A 15422-nucleotide genomic window follows, 5' to 3' on the forward strand; every position below is an offset into this window, starting at 1 on the left:
GTGTATCAGCAGGCTCTTAATTAGTTTGTTGAACATACAGTGTGAGCAATAATTATTTGATCCCTTGCTGATTTTGTAGGTTTGTCCACTTACAAAGAATGGAACTGTGTAAAATTTTAATCATAGGTACATTTTAACATTGAGAGACAGAATATCACAAAATAACCCACAATAACAACATCATATACATTTTTATAAATTTATTATCGTATTTTTGCACGAAATAAGTATTCTATCCCCTACCAATCAGCAATAATTCTGGCTCCCACAGACCAGTTAGTTTTCCATTAAGAAGCACTCCTTACCCAAAACACCTGTGTCAACTCGTTACATCGTTATGTAGCTGTATAAAAGACACCTGTCCACACAATCAATCAGATTCCAACATTTCCACCATGGCCAAGACAAAGGAGCTGGCTAAGGACATCAGGGACAAAATTGTAGACCTGCACAAGGCTGGGATGGGCTACAAGAAAATAAGCAAGCAGCTTGGTGAGAAGTTAACAACTGTTGGAGCAATTATTAGAAAATGGAAGAAACACTAAGTCACCACCAATCTCCCTCGGTCTGGGGCTCCACGTAAGATATCGCCTCGTGGGATATCAATGATCATGAGAAAGGTCAGGGATCAGCCCAGTACTACACAGGAGGAGCTTGTTAATGACCTGAAAGCAGTTGGGACCACAGTCACGAAGAGAACCATCAGTAACACACTACACTGTGAAGGATTAAAATCCTGCTGCGCGCGCAAGGTTCCTCTGCTGAAGAAGGCACATGTACAGGCCTGTCTGAAGTTTGCCAAAGAACACCTGGATGATCCAGAGGAGGCTTGGGAGAAGGTGATGTGGTCAGATGAGACCAAAATAGAGCTATTTGGCATCAACTCGACTCGCCGTGTTTGGAGGAAGAGAAATGCTGAGTACAACCCCAAGAACACCATCCCCACTGTGAAGGATGGAGGTGGAAACCTTATGCTTTGGGGGTGTTTCTCAGCTAAGGGGACAGGACGACTTCACCGTATCGAGGGGAGGATGAATGGGGGCATGTACCAGGAAATTTTGGGCGACAACCTCCTTCCCTCAGTGAGAGCACTGAAAATGGGTCATGGATGGGTCTTCCAACATGACAATGACCCAAAACATACGGCCAAGGCAACAAAGGAGTGGCTCAAAAATAAGCATATTAAGGTCCTGGAGTGGCCTAGCCAGTCTCCAGACCTAAATCCCATCGCAAATCTGTGGAGGGAGCTGAAGCTTCGAGTTACCAAGCGACAGCCTCAGAACCTTAAGGATTTGGAGAGGATCTGCAAAGAGGAGTGGACCAAGAATCCCTCCCAAGATCTGTGCAAACCTGGTGAAAAACTACAACAAACGTCTGACCTCTGTGCTTGCCGACAAAGGTTTCTCCACCAAGTATTAAGTCCTATTGTTCTATGGATCAAATACTTATTTCATGTGAAAATATGATATAAAATGTATAAAATTTATATGATGTTGTTATTGTGGATATTCTGTCTCTCAATGTTAAAATGTACCTATGATTAAAATTCTACACAGTTCCATTCTTTGTAAGTGGGCAAACCTACAAAATCAAATACTCAATCAAACTTTATTTATTGTTTTTGAAATCTTCATGATCTTCCAAACTGTCATGCGGCCACTGGTTCACTCTTTCATTAATTAGTAGCCCATTGATTCATCCCAATCTTTAATTTGATCAGTAAAACATTTTAAACATATTTTTATGTAATTGTTTCAAATCTTGCAGACGTTCAGTAAGCCCCTTGAGACACTTGCAATGTTCCGTTGCTGGGAGTCAACAACATGACGTGCAGTAGACACTGGCACGACTGAGTTCAAATGTCGTATACTCTTCAAAGTTAGACTTCCTTGTCACAAATCTTGTGTTAACTACCTTCGTTGTTTGTCAGCTAGGGCAAGTGAAGTTCATTTTGGTACTTTCAGTTTCGATTTGAAGACCCGCGCCCTGCAGTCGGATTGGTTCGTTGTTCATCGGGGAAGTGCTTGCTGATACTAAGACCAGGAACAACTTTCACATCTTAGAAGCACCCATCCGGATACCAGTGAGTAGCTCACTATGTTTACAATAATCTGTGTAGTTAGTTAAATATCTAGCGAGATATAGATAGGCTACTGTAACCAAAAGAGCTACCTTGCATGTTTTCAGTGACAAAATGGAACAGGGCAAGTAAGAAGCTAGCTATCAATGTACGACCAAGCCAGCACAACTGTTTATATAAAAGACGCTCATACATTTTATACATTACTGTAACCATTCTCAATCATTGTTTTTGTCGAACTATAGCTAGTGGTAGACCTCAAAGTTGGCTACTTACGTTACATTTCTATACTTTTTTTTCATTGAACCCTAGACAGAGCAGGGTTTGGTCATATCGCAGACTGAAAACAAACGCGTTTCTTAAGAAACGAAAGTGAAATCGCAACATGCAAAGTCATAGGACTAGCTGGCAGCTATTTCACAGGATACATTTTATCAGTTAATTTAGCTAAGATTAAGTCAGCAAGCTATTTGACTCACCAGTTTCCTAGATAACGTTATGTGGACAAGCTACCAGTTTGCACTAGATGTCAGCTAGCTACTCTAACGTTACATCTAAATTTCATTTTCGTTTTTATTGTCATATGGCTGTGCATAATTTGTGCGTCAGCTAGTGTACGTTACGTGAGATGGGAGATCGAATGCTGATAAATGTGTACGATTCATCTATAGGCGACATTTGAAGGAGTCAATATTTTGGCTATACATTCAGTGCAGCCATTCGGTTGACTACATAACATATTTACTACATTACATAAGTGCCTTACCTAACTAATTCAATTCAGTTTAATCCGAGATTCATGTGAAAGCCCAATCCAGTTGTGGTCGTTTTTGCCTAAGCGTGCATCTTCGCACACAGCTCATTATACTTTCTCCATATAACTGAACTTTAGTTTAGGCCCCTGTGGATCGTGACCAGCACAGAGATAAACTTAAAGTGACTGTAAATCCGTGAATGGATTCATACTGCATTGTATGGGGCTCGTATGGTATGAAGACCAGCAAATAAAAATAATGCATTGCAACATAAATGTATATCAGTCTAAACATTTGAACCTTTTCCTATGTGGGGATTGGGTGGGCGGAGTTCCATTCGTTACCAGAGCTATTGGGTCTTGCCATCAAGAATTCCCAGACCTAATGGCCAAGAAATGTTTTAGTCTCATTGCATATCTCCTCCCATAGTCCATAGTCCACAATCCTGACATTGTTTTCAATTTAATTTCTGATTGGAAATGTGTCTTACTGTAGTTATTTACATGACTTTGTAAATATATATATATTTGGTGGATGTGTGGTGGATACATCCGTCTCTGCTAATTTGTAGTTATTTCAACATTTCCCAGCCGTTTTACAGTCACTTTAAATATGGAGCGAGGAAGAAAGGTTACTGCAGACGTTAATTCAGACCATGGCAGCGAGAAAGATGGGCAATATTTTGAAGAAAACAAGAGCTGTCCATCCTGCAAAGAAGAGATTGAGCGTCTAAAGCAGGAGAACAAACGACTGAAAGAGGAATTGGCCGAGGTTTCGGAGACCGTCAGCAGAGGGTGCCATTGCGGCCATAAGTGCGAATCTCAGGCACCGAGCAGCATGGACGCTGCAGACGGTTTTCCGGAAGAAGGGTCGCGTGGACTAAACGAGGCGACCGGGGCAATGAAAGGAAGCTCAGGTAAAGGTGCTTCCTAACAGCGAGCAAGTTATTTATGTTTATGTATTATTAAGTAACACAACCAGCTGCTTCTCACCAGTCTCTGGACATTTTGCGCTGCAAAGTAATCTGATTTCATCACTGGACACACTGGTGGAATGAACTACCTGCAGCCAACATAAACTCACCACTCTTCAACTGTCCAAACCTTCCTTCGCCAAATCGCAAAAAATCACCTCTTAACGCATGATGCTGCTTCACCTCAGAGTGAAATTGAGTTTTAATTTAGTGTTAAATTATCACTTTTGGGCAATCTTTGCGTGTTGGTGAAATTAAATGTTATGTTGCTCTTTTGGTTATTGTAAGTTGTTGTAAAGTAATTCTTCTTTAATAATGTTCTATTTGCTTGTTCATAAGCTACTATGCCTAGAGTTTAGCACTTGTTAACTTGGCGCTCATCGTGGTGTTCTCTTTAGTGACTTTCATAATATAATGATAATTGTTCTGTATGCCTTTCTTGCCATGACAGAAGAGCATCTGCCAAATAAACACACAAACACAGCTAAAGAAGTTTGTGCATACACAATAATTCAAAAAAATAATATAGGCCTATGTACATTCCCCTCCAAAAGTATTGGAACAGCAAGACCAATTCCTTTTGCAATACTGAATACATTTGGGCTTGAGATAAAAAGATGAACATGAGACAAGAGTTCAGAATTCCAGCTTTTATTTCCAGTTAATTACACCTAGATGTATTCAACTATTTAGAACACGTCACCTTTGGTATCAGACCACCCAAATATGCAAATTTGGAACAGTGAGTATTTAAGTAAATTAAAGTAAATAGCACTTAATATTTGGTAGCATATCTCTTGCTTGCAATAACTGCATCAAGCCTGAAACCCATTAACATCACCAAACTGTTGCATTCTTCTTTTGTAATGCTTTTCCAGGCTTTTATTGCAGCCTCGTTCAGTTGTTTGTTTGTTTCAGGAGGTGCGTTCAAGTGCTGGAACATAGTCAAGTGTGTAATAGGACAAGAACACACTGTGCTGATGACAATATTTTTATCTCTCTCCCGACATACCATTTCAGTGATGAGGAAGACACGGAATGACAGCTCTCAGATGGCGGGTGTCTTCAGACAAAGTCCTGACCGCATGGGGAGCGAGCGCATGGACTGTGACGAAACACACAGCAGAGCGGCAAGCAAAACGGCGAGCAAACCATCGACCTCAGTCACCGCGTCTGCGCCCAAGCGAGAGGGAGCACATCTCAGAGGGGCTGCAGGAGGACGGGACGATGGCGCGGTTGGCGAGAATTCGCTGTCGGAGCTGAAGAAGGTTCCACGAAAGCTTATGGGCAGGCTGGAATTCAGCGATTCCCACACCGTCCTTGTGGATGTAAGAGAGGAGCAGCCTCCGTTTCCTTACTCTAACTGTTGAGTGATAACTGTGCTTGCTCAGTGCTATTGAGAGCCCCTTTCACCTGTATTTAAGCTGACTGCTGCAGATCGAGTTGTTCCAGGTTTTACTCTGTGTGATTGCGTCCTGCAGCCAGCTGTTAGTGTGTTTGGCTTGGTAGTCGGTGCATCAATCAATCAATCAATCAATCAATCAATGTCTTTATTGTTCCAGGTGGGAAGCTTAAGAAGGCACACCTGTAGCATAGTGGTTAGTGGTTAAGGGCGGCCTGTAGCGCCTGTAGTGTAGTGGTTAAGGTAAATGACTGGGACACACAAGGTCGGTGGTTCTAATCCCGGTGTAGCCACAACAGGATCCGCGCAGCCGTTGGGCTCTTTAGCAAGGCCCTTAACCCTGCATTGCTCCAGGGGAGGATTGTCTCCTGCTTAGTCTAATTAACTGTACGTCGCTCTGGATAAAAATTGGTAAAATTATTGGCACCCTTGATAAATATGCCCAAAAATACTGTAAACTAAAGGATAATGCAGTTATTGACATACACTTCATTTTCCAACATGTGTGAAGCAGTGATGGAATCAAAGAAAGTCTTACATTTATTTATATATATAAACAGGGGTGCCAGAAATTGGGGAAATATTCTTAAAAAGAACAGGTTCCACAATTTCTGGCACCCCTGTTTAATACTTACATCGATAATCATTGATATATATTTAGTTCAGACCACAGTTTTTTTTCATGGTTGTTGTTTTTACTTAAGCATTTCTGTGTGGATTTTGACATATGTTTGGTGGCATTGTCCTGCTGGACAATATTTGACCATAGGTATGCATTCCATTTTGCCACAATTATTAGGAGGAAGCTCATTTTGGCCGCTTGTATACGCGATCTCGTTCTTTCGGTCACTACCCAAAGCTTGTGACCATACGTGAGGGTTGGGACGTAGATCGACCAGTAAATCGAGAGCTTCGCCTTCCGGCTCAGCTTCCTCTTCACCACGACGGTCCGATGCAACGCCCGCATTTACTGCTGACGCTGCACCGATCCGCCTGTCGATCTCACGCTCCCTTCTACCCTCACTCGTGAACAAGACCCCGAGATACTTGAACTCCTTCACTTGGGGCAAAGACTCGTTCCCAACCCGGAGGGAGCAATCCACCGTTTTCCGGCAGAGAACCATGGCCTCGGACTTGGAGGTGCTGACTCTCATCCCGGCCGCTTCACACTCGGCTGCAAACCGCTTCAGTGCGTGCTGAAGGTCACGGTCCGATGAAGCCAGCAGAACCACATCATCCGCAAAAAGCAGAGATGCGATTCTGAGGTCACCAAACCGGACACTCTCCTCACCTCGGCTGCGCCTTGAGATCCTGTCCATGAATACCTCAAACAGGACCGGTGACAAGGGGCACCTTGGCGGAGTCCAACACCCACAGGACACATGCTTGACTTTGTGCCGAGAATGTGGACACAGCTCTCACTTTGGTTATACAGAGACCGGATGGCTCGTAACAACGGCCCCAGTACCCCATACTCCCGCAGTACACCCCACAGGGTTCCCCGGGGGACATGGTCGAAAGCCTTCTCCAAGTCCACAAAGCACATGTGGACTGGATGGGCAAACTCCCATGACCCCGCCAGCAACCCTGCCAAAGTAAAGAGCTGGTCCACTGTTCCACGACCAGGACGGAAGCCACATTGCTCCTCCTGAATCTGAGGACGGTCGAACCTCGGATTCAGGAGGAGCAATGTGGCTTCTGTCCTGGTCGTGGAACAGTGGACCCTTTCCAGGGTCCCTAGAGTAAGCTTTCCCAGGGAGGCTGAGGAGTGTGATACCCCGATAATTGGAGCATACCCTCCGGTCCCCCTTCTTGAAAATGGGGACCACCACCCCGGTCTGCCACGCTGGTACTGTCCCCGACCTCCATGCGACACTGAAGAGGCGTGTCAGCCAAGACAGCCCAACAATGTCCAGAGCCTTCAGCATCTCAGGGCGAATCTCATCGACACCCAGCGACTTGCCACTGAGGAGCTTTTTGACTACCTCAGCTACTTCCGCCAGGGATAAAGGTGCAGATTCCCCCGAGTCTTCTGGCTCTGCCTCTTCCACAGAGGACGTGTTGTTCGGGTTCAGGAGCTCCTCGAAGTGCTCTTTCCACCGCCCGACAATATCCCCAGTCCGGGTCAGCAGTTCTCCTCCCCCTGCTGAAAACAGCCTGAGACAAGCCCTGCTTTCCCTTTCTGAGTCGTCGGATGGTTTGCCAGAACTTCCTCGAGGCCAACCGAAAGTCCTTCTCCATAGCCTCCCCGAACTCCTCCCATACCCGGGTTTTTGCTTCAGCGACTGCCGAAGCTGCAGCCCTTCTGGCCACCCGGTACCTGTCTGCTGCTTCAGGGGACCCCCGGGCCAGCCAAGCCCGAAAGAAAGCGGGTTCTTGGGTTGCCACCCCGACAGGCACCGATGACCTTCTGGCCACAGCTCCTGCTTGCCGCCTCTGCAATGGAGGCTTTGAATATGGCCCACTCGGACTCCATGTCCCCAGCTTCCCCCGGGATGCATGAGAAGTTCCTCCGGAGGTGGGAGTTGAAGACCTCGCGAACAGGGGCCTCCGCCAGACGTTCCCAGTTCACCCTCACTACAGGTTTGGGTTTACCGGGTCTGTCCGGCAGCCTCCCCGGCCACTTGATCCAACTCACCACCAGGTGGTGATCAGTTGACAGCTCTGCTCCTCTCTTCACCTGAGTGTCCAAGACATATGGCTGCAGGTCTGATGATACGACCACAAAGTCGATCATCGATCTTTGGCCTAAGGTGCTCTGGTACCAAGTACACTTATGAGCTACCCTATGCTCGAACATGGTGTTTGTTATCGACAATCCATGACCAGCACAGAAGTCCAATAACAAAACACTGCTTGGGTTCAGATCAGGCAGGCCATTCCTCCCAATCACCCCCCTCCAGGTTTCTCCGTCATTGCCCACGTGAGCGTTGAAGTTGCCCAGCAGAACTATGGAGTCTCCGGGTGGCACCCTTTCCAGGATGCCGCCCAGTGACTCCAAGAAGGCCGGATACTCTGAACTGCCGTTTGGTCCATAAGCACAAATGACAGTCAGAGCTTTCCCCCCAGCGACACGTAGTCGCAGAGAGGTGACCCTCTCATTCCCTTTTCCGGGCGAGGTAACTGGGTCATTGTGTGGCCGGTATTGAGGAGAGTTCAGCCCATAAGTGGACTAACGGCAGCTTCTCTTCCCCTGACCCATACAGGTGTATTATTTATCTGTAAACGGAACCATAGTTGCCATAAATGGGCTGACTCTGTGGGATGCCAACTCGGTGAGAATGCCCTATGCGGAGAAGAACATGCTGCAGGTGGGTACTGTGCGTCCCCACGGTCTGGTCACCGGCCCGGACCGTTCCCGTGCCGTCTGTGGCTAGGAGCCCTGCAGGGCAACGCTTGGCTGGCACCCGTCAGTCAAGTCGAGCTGCAGATGAAGCGTCTTCCTCCATATATATAATAAAGTCTAGGGTGCCTAAGACTTCTGCACATTACAGTACACAGAAGAATTTTGTTTAAAATACTGATTTTCTGATTTTGTAAAATAGTCACTAATCTGCACACATTTTAGAGGTGGCCTTAAGTATTAAGTTCAAATAAAGCATTTCTCCATGTCTTGGTTACTGTTTTATGTATCTGAAAGACCAAAGAAACCATGTATGCACTTTGTTGTACGTCGCTCTGGATAAGAGCGTCTGCCAAATGCCAATAATGTAATGTACATTCTGTTTGTGAAATTGTCTGCTTGTAACTTGCATTACAATTAAGTTTATAATTCATCTTGCATCCTGGTAAACAACTGCTAAAACATTAACATTATTAGCGAGCAGAAACATGCAATGTGGCATGAAGGCGAGACCCAAATCACTCTCTCTCTGTCACAGGGCGAGTCCCGATGGAAGAAGATTAGGACATCCCTGAGGAACCTGGAGAAGTGTTGGTCTGTGACAGCTAAAGACGTTGAGGTGGGACAAGCAGACTCTGGAAATAACCAGTTCCAATACTTGTATTAGAACTGTAATATGATATACTTGTAATATCATCAGTTTTAATCAGTTGAGATTATAAATTAGTTTGTCCCAAATGCAAAGTTCTCACATTGCTCACTGTAGGAGGACTTGGCTATCTTGGAGACCATGTTAATTATGCAAGCAACATGTGCATGATCTCCAGTCAGCTGTAAACTTGAAGTGAATATCCATTGCACTATGGACAAAACACCATTGTTTGGAAATTACATATTTTAAATCTGTAGTTTCCCGGTGTATAAATGTGGAAAATGTAAGGATGTAAGAAATATACTAATTGCACAGGGTCTTTAAAGGTCTAGGGCACAGGTGTCAAACTCCAGTCCTGGAGGGCCGTAGTGTCTGCTGGTTTTTGGGGTGTTCTGGGTTCATTCAAGTCACTGATTGGTTAAAGTATCGACACGCCTTGTTCTCAAGGCCTTAATTGGCCTTAATGGTCTTGTAAATTGATCGGGGGGGAGCAACAGCTTAATCCTGAGTTTCTATACATCAGGCAGCTACGGCGAATATCCAGCTCAATCGTAAATGATGAGTTCCACCCTCTGCATAGTTTTGCACCCTGCACTTTATACGCTTGTTGTATTTTATGTGTTTTTAAGTATTGTGTGACTCTCTCTGCGAACAAATTTACCTACGGGTACAAATAAAGTACCTTGAACTCGAACTTGAACTTGAACTTAATTGGCAGCTGATTGAAAGGAAACCGCAAAAACCTGCAGACACTGCGGCCCCCTGGGGATTCAGTTTGACACCCCTGGTCTAGGGGATCTGGAAAAAAAAGATCTGTTGCATTTTCCTCACTTTTTCCTTTGTGTGTTTTTTCTCATTTTTCTGTAGAAGACTATAAAGCTCTACAATCCAAAATACAAAGAAGAGTGGTCCTTTGATGCACTTCAGAAATTCTTTGAGGTTAGCAACTCTCAAGATGGTGCATGCTTGTATGAACCGCCAAAGGATTTCACAACATGTCCCACAAACATTACACATTATCAATTTTGTACTGCCTTGACCAATATTAATGTTAACCTGTAAACGATCAAAAACCAGTGACTGGTACATTAACATTAAATTCATTATGTTTGACTGAGATTGCGGATTCAGTGTACACAATAATCAACAGGTTATGAAAGGTGATGAGGGGAAAAGCCTCACTCCCACGCTCAGAAGAATGGCAGGGCTGGCACTTGAGCTGCCTGAGGTTTGCCCAAAGGTAAGATGAGACAACCTCTGTGATATTTTGGGGCCTGTTGCATTTTATCTCCCAAATGAAGCTGAATAGATTTAGAATAGAACAGTCATGCTATGGGAAGGGATTCTCTCAGCACTATTTCGGACATAGATTAAGCCTAGTCGGAAACTAAATTCAGTTTTGAGATTCCATCCATTATCTTAACCCACTTATCCTGAACAGGGTCGCAGGGGGCTGGAGCCTATCCCAGCATACATTGAGCGAAAGGCAGGAATACACCCTGAACAGGTCGCCAGTCCATGGCAGGGCACTCGCACCATTCACTCACACACAGGCAATTTAGACTCAGCCTAACAGCCAATCAGCCTAACCTGCTTGTCTTTGGACTGTGGGAGGAAACCGGAGTACCCGGAGGAAACCCACACGAACACGGGGGGAACATCTCAGACTATCAACTCATAACTTTAATAACTTTCATTATTTAACTGTCATTTTTGTGTGTACTGCAGACTTTACTCAATTACATTCTTCTAAGATTTAAACTCATTCTTGTCTGGTCTGCTATTTGACTTTTGATTCGATGTGCGCTCTAGATTGGGATTAGAAATGTGACCAAAATGTATGTAAAACTCAAATAGCTATGGTCATCCGTGTTTTTTTGTTCCCAGAAAACCTTCTCTCCATCTGTCTGTACAGGGCATTCCCCTGCTCCGGACAGGAAAGAGCCATTCCATCACTCTATCCCAGAAGCAGATTGCCTGCCTACTGGCCAATGCTTTCTTCTGTACCTTCCCCCACCGAAACGCCACCAACTCCCAAGCCGAGTACGCCAAGTACCCCACCATCAACTTCCACAGGTCAGCCCCCGGCACTCTTTACACCACTGATTCGCTGGGACTGAGGCCCTCCACAGCTGCCTGAAGGAACTGAGGTGTCCCTCCAACCTAATATGCAATGCCCAATCATCATACAAAAACTGATTGATTGCTGTGGTAACTTCTCTCTCTGTCCTGCGGTCTCCAGCTTGTTCGGTAGATGGTCAGAGCGGAAGATGCAGAAGTTCAGGGCCATTTTTCATTACTTCCGGGTGGTGACAGGTGCAGGTACTGCTGTTAAAACCTTTGAATGCTGTGTTTGATTTGAGGACTTACCCAGACTTGAAGAGTTGTCAAGAGATAAATTAGGAAAGAGAAATTGAGAGAGATACGCTGTCATCTGGAGCTGGCCTTTAACCTTCATGTTCCCCCACAGAAAAAAAGGAATGGAAGGTGCCTGAAGGCCTGGTAACCTTCAGCAGGGAGTACATTTCAGAGTCGAGCCTACTGTCCTGGAAAAGGTGACCACACTCTCCCTATATCCAACCACTACGCCTTTTCATGATTCATCACAAAAAATGACAAAAACACTGAGCACTCATCTGACTGTATGTCTGTGGTGCTGTCCAGTTGCTCAGAACATCTGACTAACCTCCACATCTTCTCAGAGGGAACCATTGAGGGGAATGGGCAGGACAAGCTCCAGGTAGGTAGTGCTGCTCACAGTACTTGTTCACATCCGCCCAAAATAACCTTGACAACATCCCCTTGACAACCACCGCCATCGATTACCACACCTTAGAAAACCAGTGTTGCTTTAAACGGGTATATACTTTCAATTATCCCACCCACCTTATGATGGCCTGTGTATCTTCACAGGTTTTCCGAATCCCACTTGTGCAGTCATATTGTGTTGTAGGTGTTTGTGGTGAGGAAGGTAGTACAGTGGCATGTGATTGGTTGAACATTCCTGTCATGTTCTTCCAATTTCATGTTGTTATCATGGCTGCTGTGGCAGGTGGACTTTGCTTGTAGCCTGGTGGGCGGAGGGGTCCTGGCATCTGGCCTGGTCCAAGAGGAGATCCTCTTTCTGGTCCACCCTGAGCTGATTGTGGCCAGGCTGTTCACAGAGAAACTAGGAGACACGGAATGCCTCAGGATCACAGGTGAGGCTAGCACACTGGTCAGAGGCCATCTGTAGCAACAAAAGTCACATTTCATGACCAATATTTTATCTCCAAAGCAAAGCACAATAATTGTTGAACTGTCAAGTCACCATTGCAGTGTAAAGGCAAGAGAATCTGGTACTGAAGGTACTTAATCTGTGTGGCTTTCTCTCTCTAGGCGCCCAGCAGTACAGTGAATATTATGGCTACAAGGATGAATTTACGTGGGTAAAACATCATGAGGACAAGACTGAAAGGTACAATCTGCAGAACCCTCACGGGAACCCATTGTTTTGATCAATGGGTTTCCATTACAGATCCCATGACGGTTAACATAACGGACCCACTGCCTCAATCTATAAGCTTGCTCACAGCAAGCACCGGCAGGGTCTAACAGGAGAGAGTTTAAGTTCCCCTTGTGATACTGCAGGTGCCGACACTAAATGTTGCTAGTCCTGTAGCACAACTTTTTGGTCCATTGGGTGTAAAATAGGCACTGGCTCTCCTGTACTTCTACCTTTCAGCCTGTAGGGTGGAAAATAATCACTTGCAGGCAAGAGCATGGGCTTCAGGTGCAACTCTCCTGGTGTTGGGTGTGGGTTGTACAGCTTTAACTGGAGAGGCACAATTGGCCAGTGGGGTTTTGCCAAGCACCAGTTTTTTGACGTAATTAATCAGTCATAATAATTACAGCTGTACTTTATCAGTACAAGATGGCAACCCCTCCCTTCTTCTTCAAATATGATTAGCAGGTGTATGGCTCACAATGACTAGAATCCACACACCATAGTCTGTGCCTTTGAAGCCTGTCGGCATTCAGCACATTGGAAGTGCTTCTAGGCTGTTCAATTTCACACTTTATTTCATTAGAGAACGATAAATTGCAGTTGATTTGTTTTGAATGATCTGTTTTACTGGAATTTGAAAAAAATCTAAATCTAGATGCTAAATCTGATTGGAGCTGATGCTGGATAAACGTGTAACAGTGTAATGATACCCAAAGTAAGCCACTGCCCTTTTATAAAAATTCAAACTGTTCAGTGGGGGAAATTAAACTTGGCATAACCCTATTTCGGCATTCCAAACTGGGGAGAAAGAAAGGGGGTGGGCATAAAAAGGAAAACTTTTATTTTTCCCCCCTCCAAATCCAGAGATGAATGGCTTCGGCGGAAAAGACAGATTGTCGCCATTGATGCACTGGATTTCAAAAACCCGAAAGACCAGTTCCATATGAAGAAGGTTGACCGAGAGCTCAATAAGGTAAGTCCGGTCCTTTTCCCACAATGAACCACAATATGGGCGAGTAGGGAGCAGTTTTCCCTGACCACTTTTCCCCCTAATCTGCCAAAGGCCTATTGTGGGTTCACGGGAGACAGTGAAACGCATTGCTACTACCCTACCATCGCCACGGGCAACTGGGGCTGCGGGGCCTTCGGCGGAGACGTGCGACTCAAAGGTAGGTGCTGCGTGTCACGTCAGGCAGTTGCGATGAGTGTGGATAAGCGGTGAGTGTGGATAAGCGGTGAGTGTGGATAAGCGGTGAATGTGGATAAGCGGGCGGCCGCACTGGACTTTCTGCATCCACTTCAGTTCCTCTGAAGGCTGCCCAAAGTGCTTCATTTGTGGAGGCAAATAAAAACCAAATGGGGAAAGGTGATTATTTGTCCTCGCATGGGCTTTAGACGGAATGTAAATGACGGAAACTGATTTACTTTGCCCACGGCTCAACGAAAGCACAACCTTGGTCGTTTTTAAGTTGTGGAAAGTGACCATGGTCTAGACATGGTTCCAGCGCAGACAGGCGCTTGGTGTTGGAAAGGTTTGGGTGACTGGCCAAGGTTTGGGGGGCCAGCTTGAAAAGGCCTTGTACTGACTTTTTTTTTACTGTTTGCCCTGAACGCATGCAGCTCTATGCATTGCCAGGTCCTAGCTCAGCAACTCATGAATTTGGGTCTGATTCCTAAATGTGTATAGCATTACACTTTCCTTATAACTGCTCTTGTTCTTCCTTTTTATTATTATTTTTTGTTGCAATTCATGAGACATGGACATTTTCTGGAGATGCAAGATTTCTTTTTACCCGTATAAATCCATAACCTATATAATTTCTTTGTCAACAAGAGCCCCTTAAATTCAAAATTAGGCCCTGGAAAGGTGTTAATTTTGCATGTTTTGCAGCTCTTATCCAGATGATGGCTGCCGCTGTAGCTAAAAGGGACATGGCCTACTTCACGTTCGGTGACAGAGGGCTGAAGCAGGAGCTCGAGGAGATGCACCGTTTCCTGACCCAACGCAACATCACTGTGGGTGAGTGCAGGGGGGAGAAGGTCGTCCCAAAATTACGTCCGTTGCTTTCAATTGCCAGTAATAATAGTTACATCTCCATTAGCATGTCTAGCTAAGAACATTCTAATCCTGTATTTGTGATGAGACCTTAGAGGGCTAATGCAGGCAAATCTACACCCAATGTCTGGGTGTGGAATGCCTGTGTGTGTGTGTGCGTTGGACATTGTGGCAGAAGTGCTCCAGCCTTGGTCCTGGAGTCCCACGGAGTCCGCAGGTTTTTATTTCTGTCATAAAATCAGGATACCAGTTCAGAGCCCAGTAAGGTGAGCGGCCTTGCCTTTAAGCAACTGCCCCAAATGAGTTAAGTGCAGCTGCCCAACACACCCATCAAGGGATGGAGGTTAAAAGATAACAAATGAATAACCTTCTTAGAAATGATCCATAGAACAGTATTTCCCCAGATTTGGAATGACCCTTTCCCTTGATTGGCTGCGTTGTCACCCACACAAAAGGGAGCTGTGGCTAAAGCATGCACTGACAGGCAGGACAACACAGCTTTCCCACATGTCCTGGAAAATGAACATCCTGGAAAAATCTGTTCACCACCCCACCCCCCTGGGCCACGAATGGCGAATCTACCCCTCTATAATACAGGTGTTGACCTGGAACATAATGTGTTGAAAAGAGTGGGAACCCTGATAGCAATACAGGTGAGTTAGCATGATCTCTCA

The 15422-nt window shown here is 45.4% G+C and overlaps 1 protein-coding gene across 3 annotated transcripts in view; it reads left to right on the top strand.

Moving 5' to 3' along the window:
• Nucleotides 1–1858: 1858 nt before the first annotated feature.
• LOC133142290 (poly(ADP-ribose) glycohydrolase-like) overlaps nucleotides 1859–15422 on the top strand; it is a 14195-nt gene continuing 631 nt past the window's right edge. The window contains exons 1-17 of one of the 3 annotated variants that reach the window (XM_061263424.1): nucleotides 1859–2083; nucleotides 3426–3751; nucleotides 4829–5136; nucleotides 8417–8521; nucleotides 9092–9172; nucleotides 10073–10144; nucleotides 10356–10445; nucleotides 11121–11281; nucleotides 11448–11527; nucleotides 11676–11760; nucleotides 11870–11945; nucleotides 12258–12405; nucleotides 12584–12662; nucleotides 13557–13665; nucleotides 13756–13861; nucleotides 14584–14712; nucleotides 15204–15422. The exon at nucleotides 15204–15422 is cut by the window's right edge and continues 216 nt beyond it. In XM_061263424.1, coding sequence (XP_061119408.1) covers nucleotides 3448–3751; nucleotides 4829–5136; nucleotides 8417–8521; nucleotides 9092–9172; nucleotides 10073–10144; nucleotides 10356–10445; nucleotides 11121–11281; nucleotides 11448–11527; nucleotides 11676–11760; nucleotides 11870–11945; nucleotides 12258–12405; nucleotides 12584–12662; nucleotides 13557–13665; nucleotides 13756–13861; nucleotides 14584–14712; nucleotides 15204–15217 — 1947 coding nt within the window. In that variant the 5' untranslated portion in view covers nucleotides 1859–2083; nucleotides 3426–3447 and the 3' untranslated portion in view covers nucleotides 15218–15422. The remainder of the gene's footprint in view (nucleotides 2084–3425; nucleotides 3752–4828; nucleotides 5137–8416; nucleotides 8522–9091; nucleotides 9173–10072; nucleotides 10145–10355; nucleotides 10446–11120; nucleotides 11282–11447; nucleotides 11528–11675; nucleotides 11761–11869; nucleotides 11946–12257; nucleotides 12406–12583; nucleotides 12663–13556; nucleotides 13666–13755; nucleotides 13862–14583; nucleotides 14713–15203) is intronic. The other 2 variants (XM_061263423.1, XM_061263425.1) reach the window with 2 other exon arrangements.

This window comes from Conger conger, chromosome 12, assembly GCF_963514075.1.
Source record: "Conger conger chromosome 12, fConCon1.1, whole genome shotgun sequence".
In the NCBI taxonomy this organism is placed as follows: domain Eukaryota; kingdom Metazoa; phylum Chordata; class Actinopteri; order Anguilliformes; family Congridae; genus Conger; species Conger conger.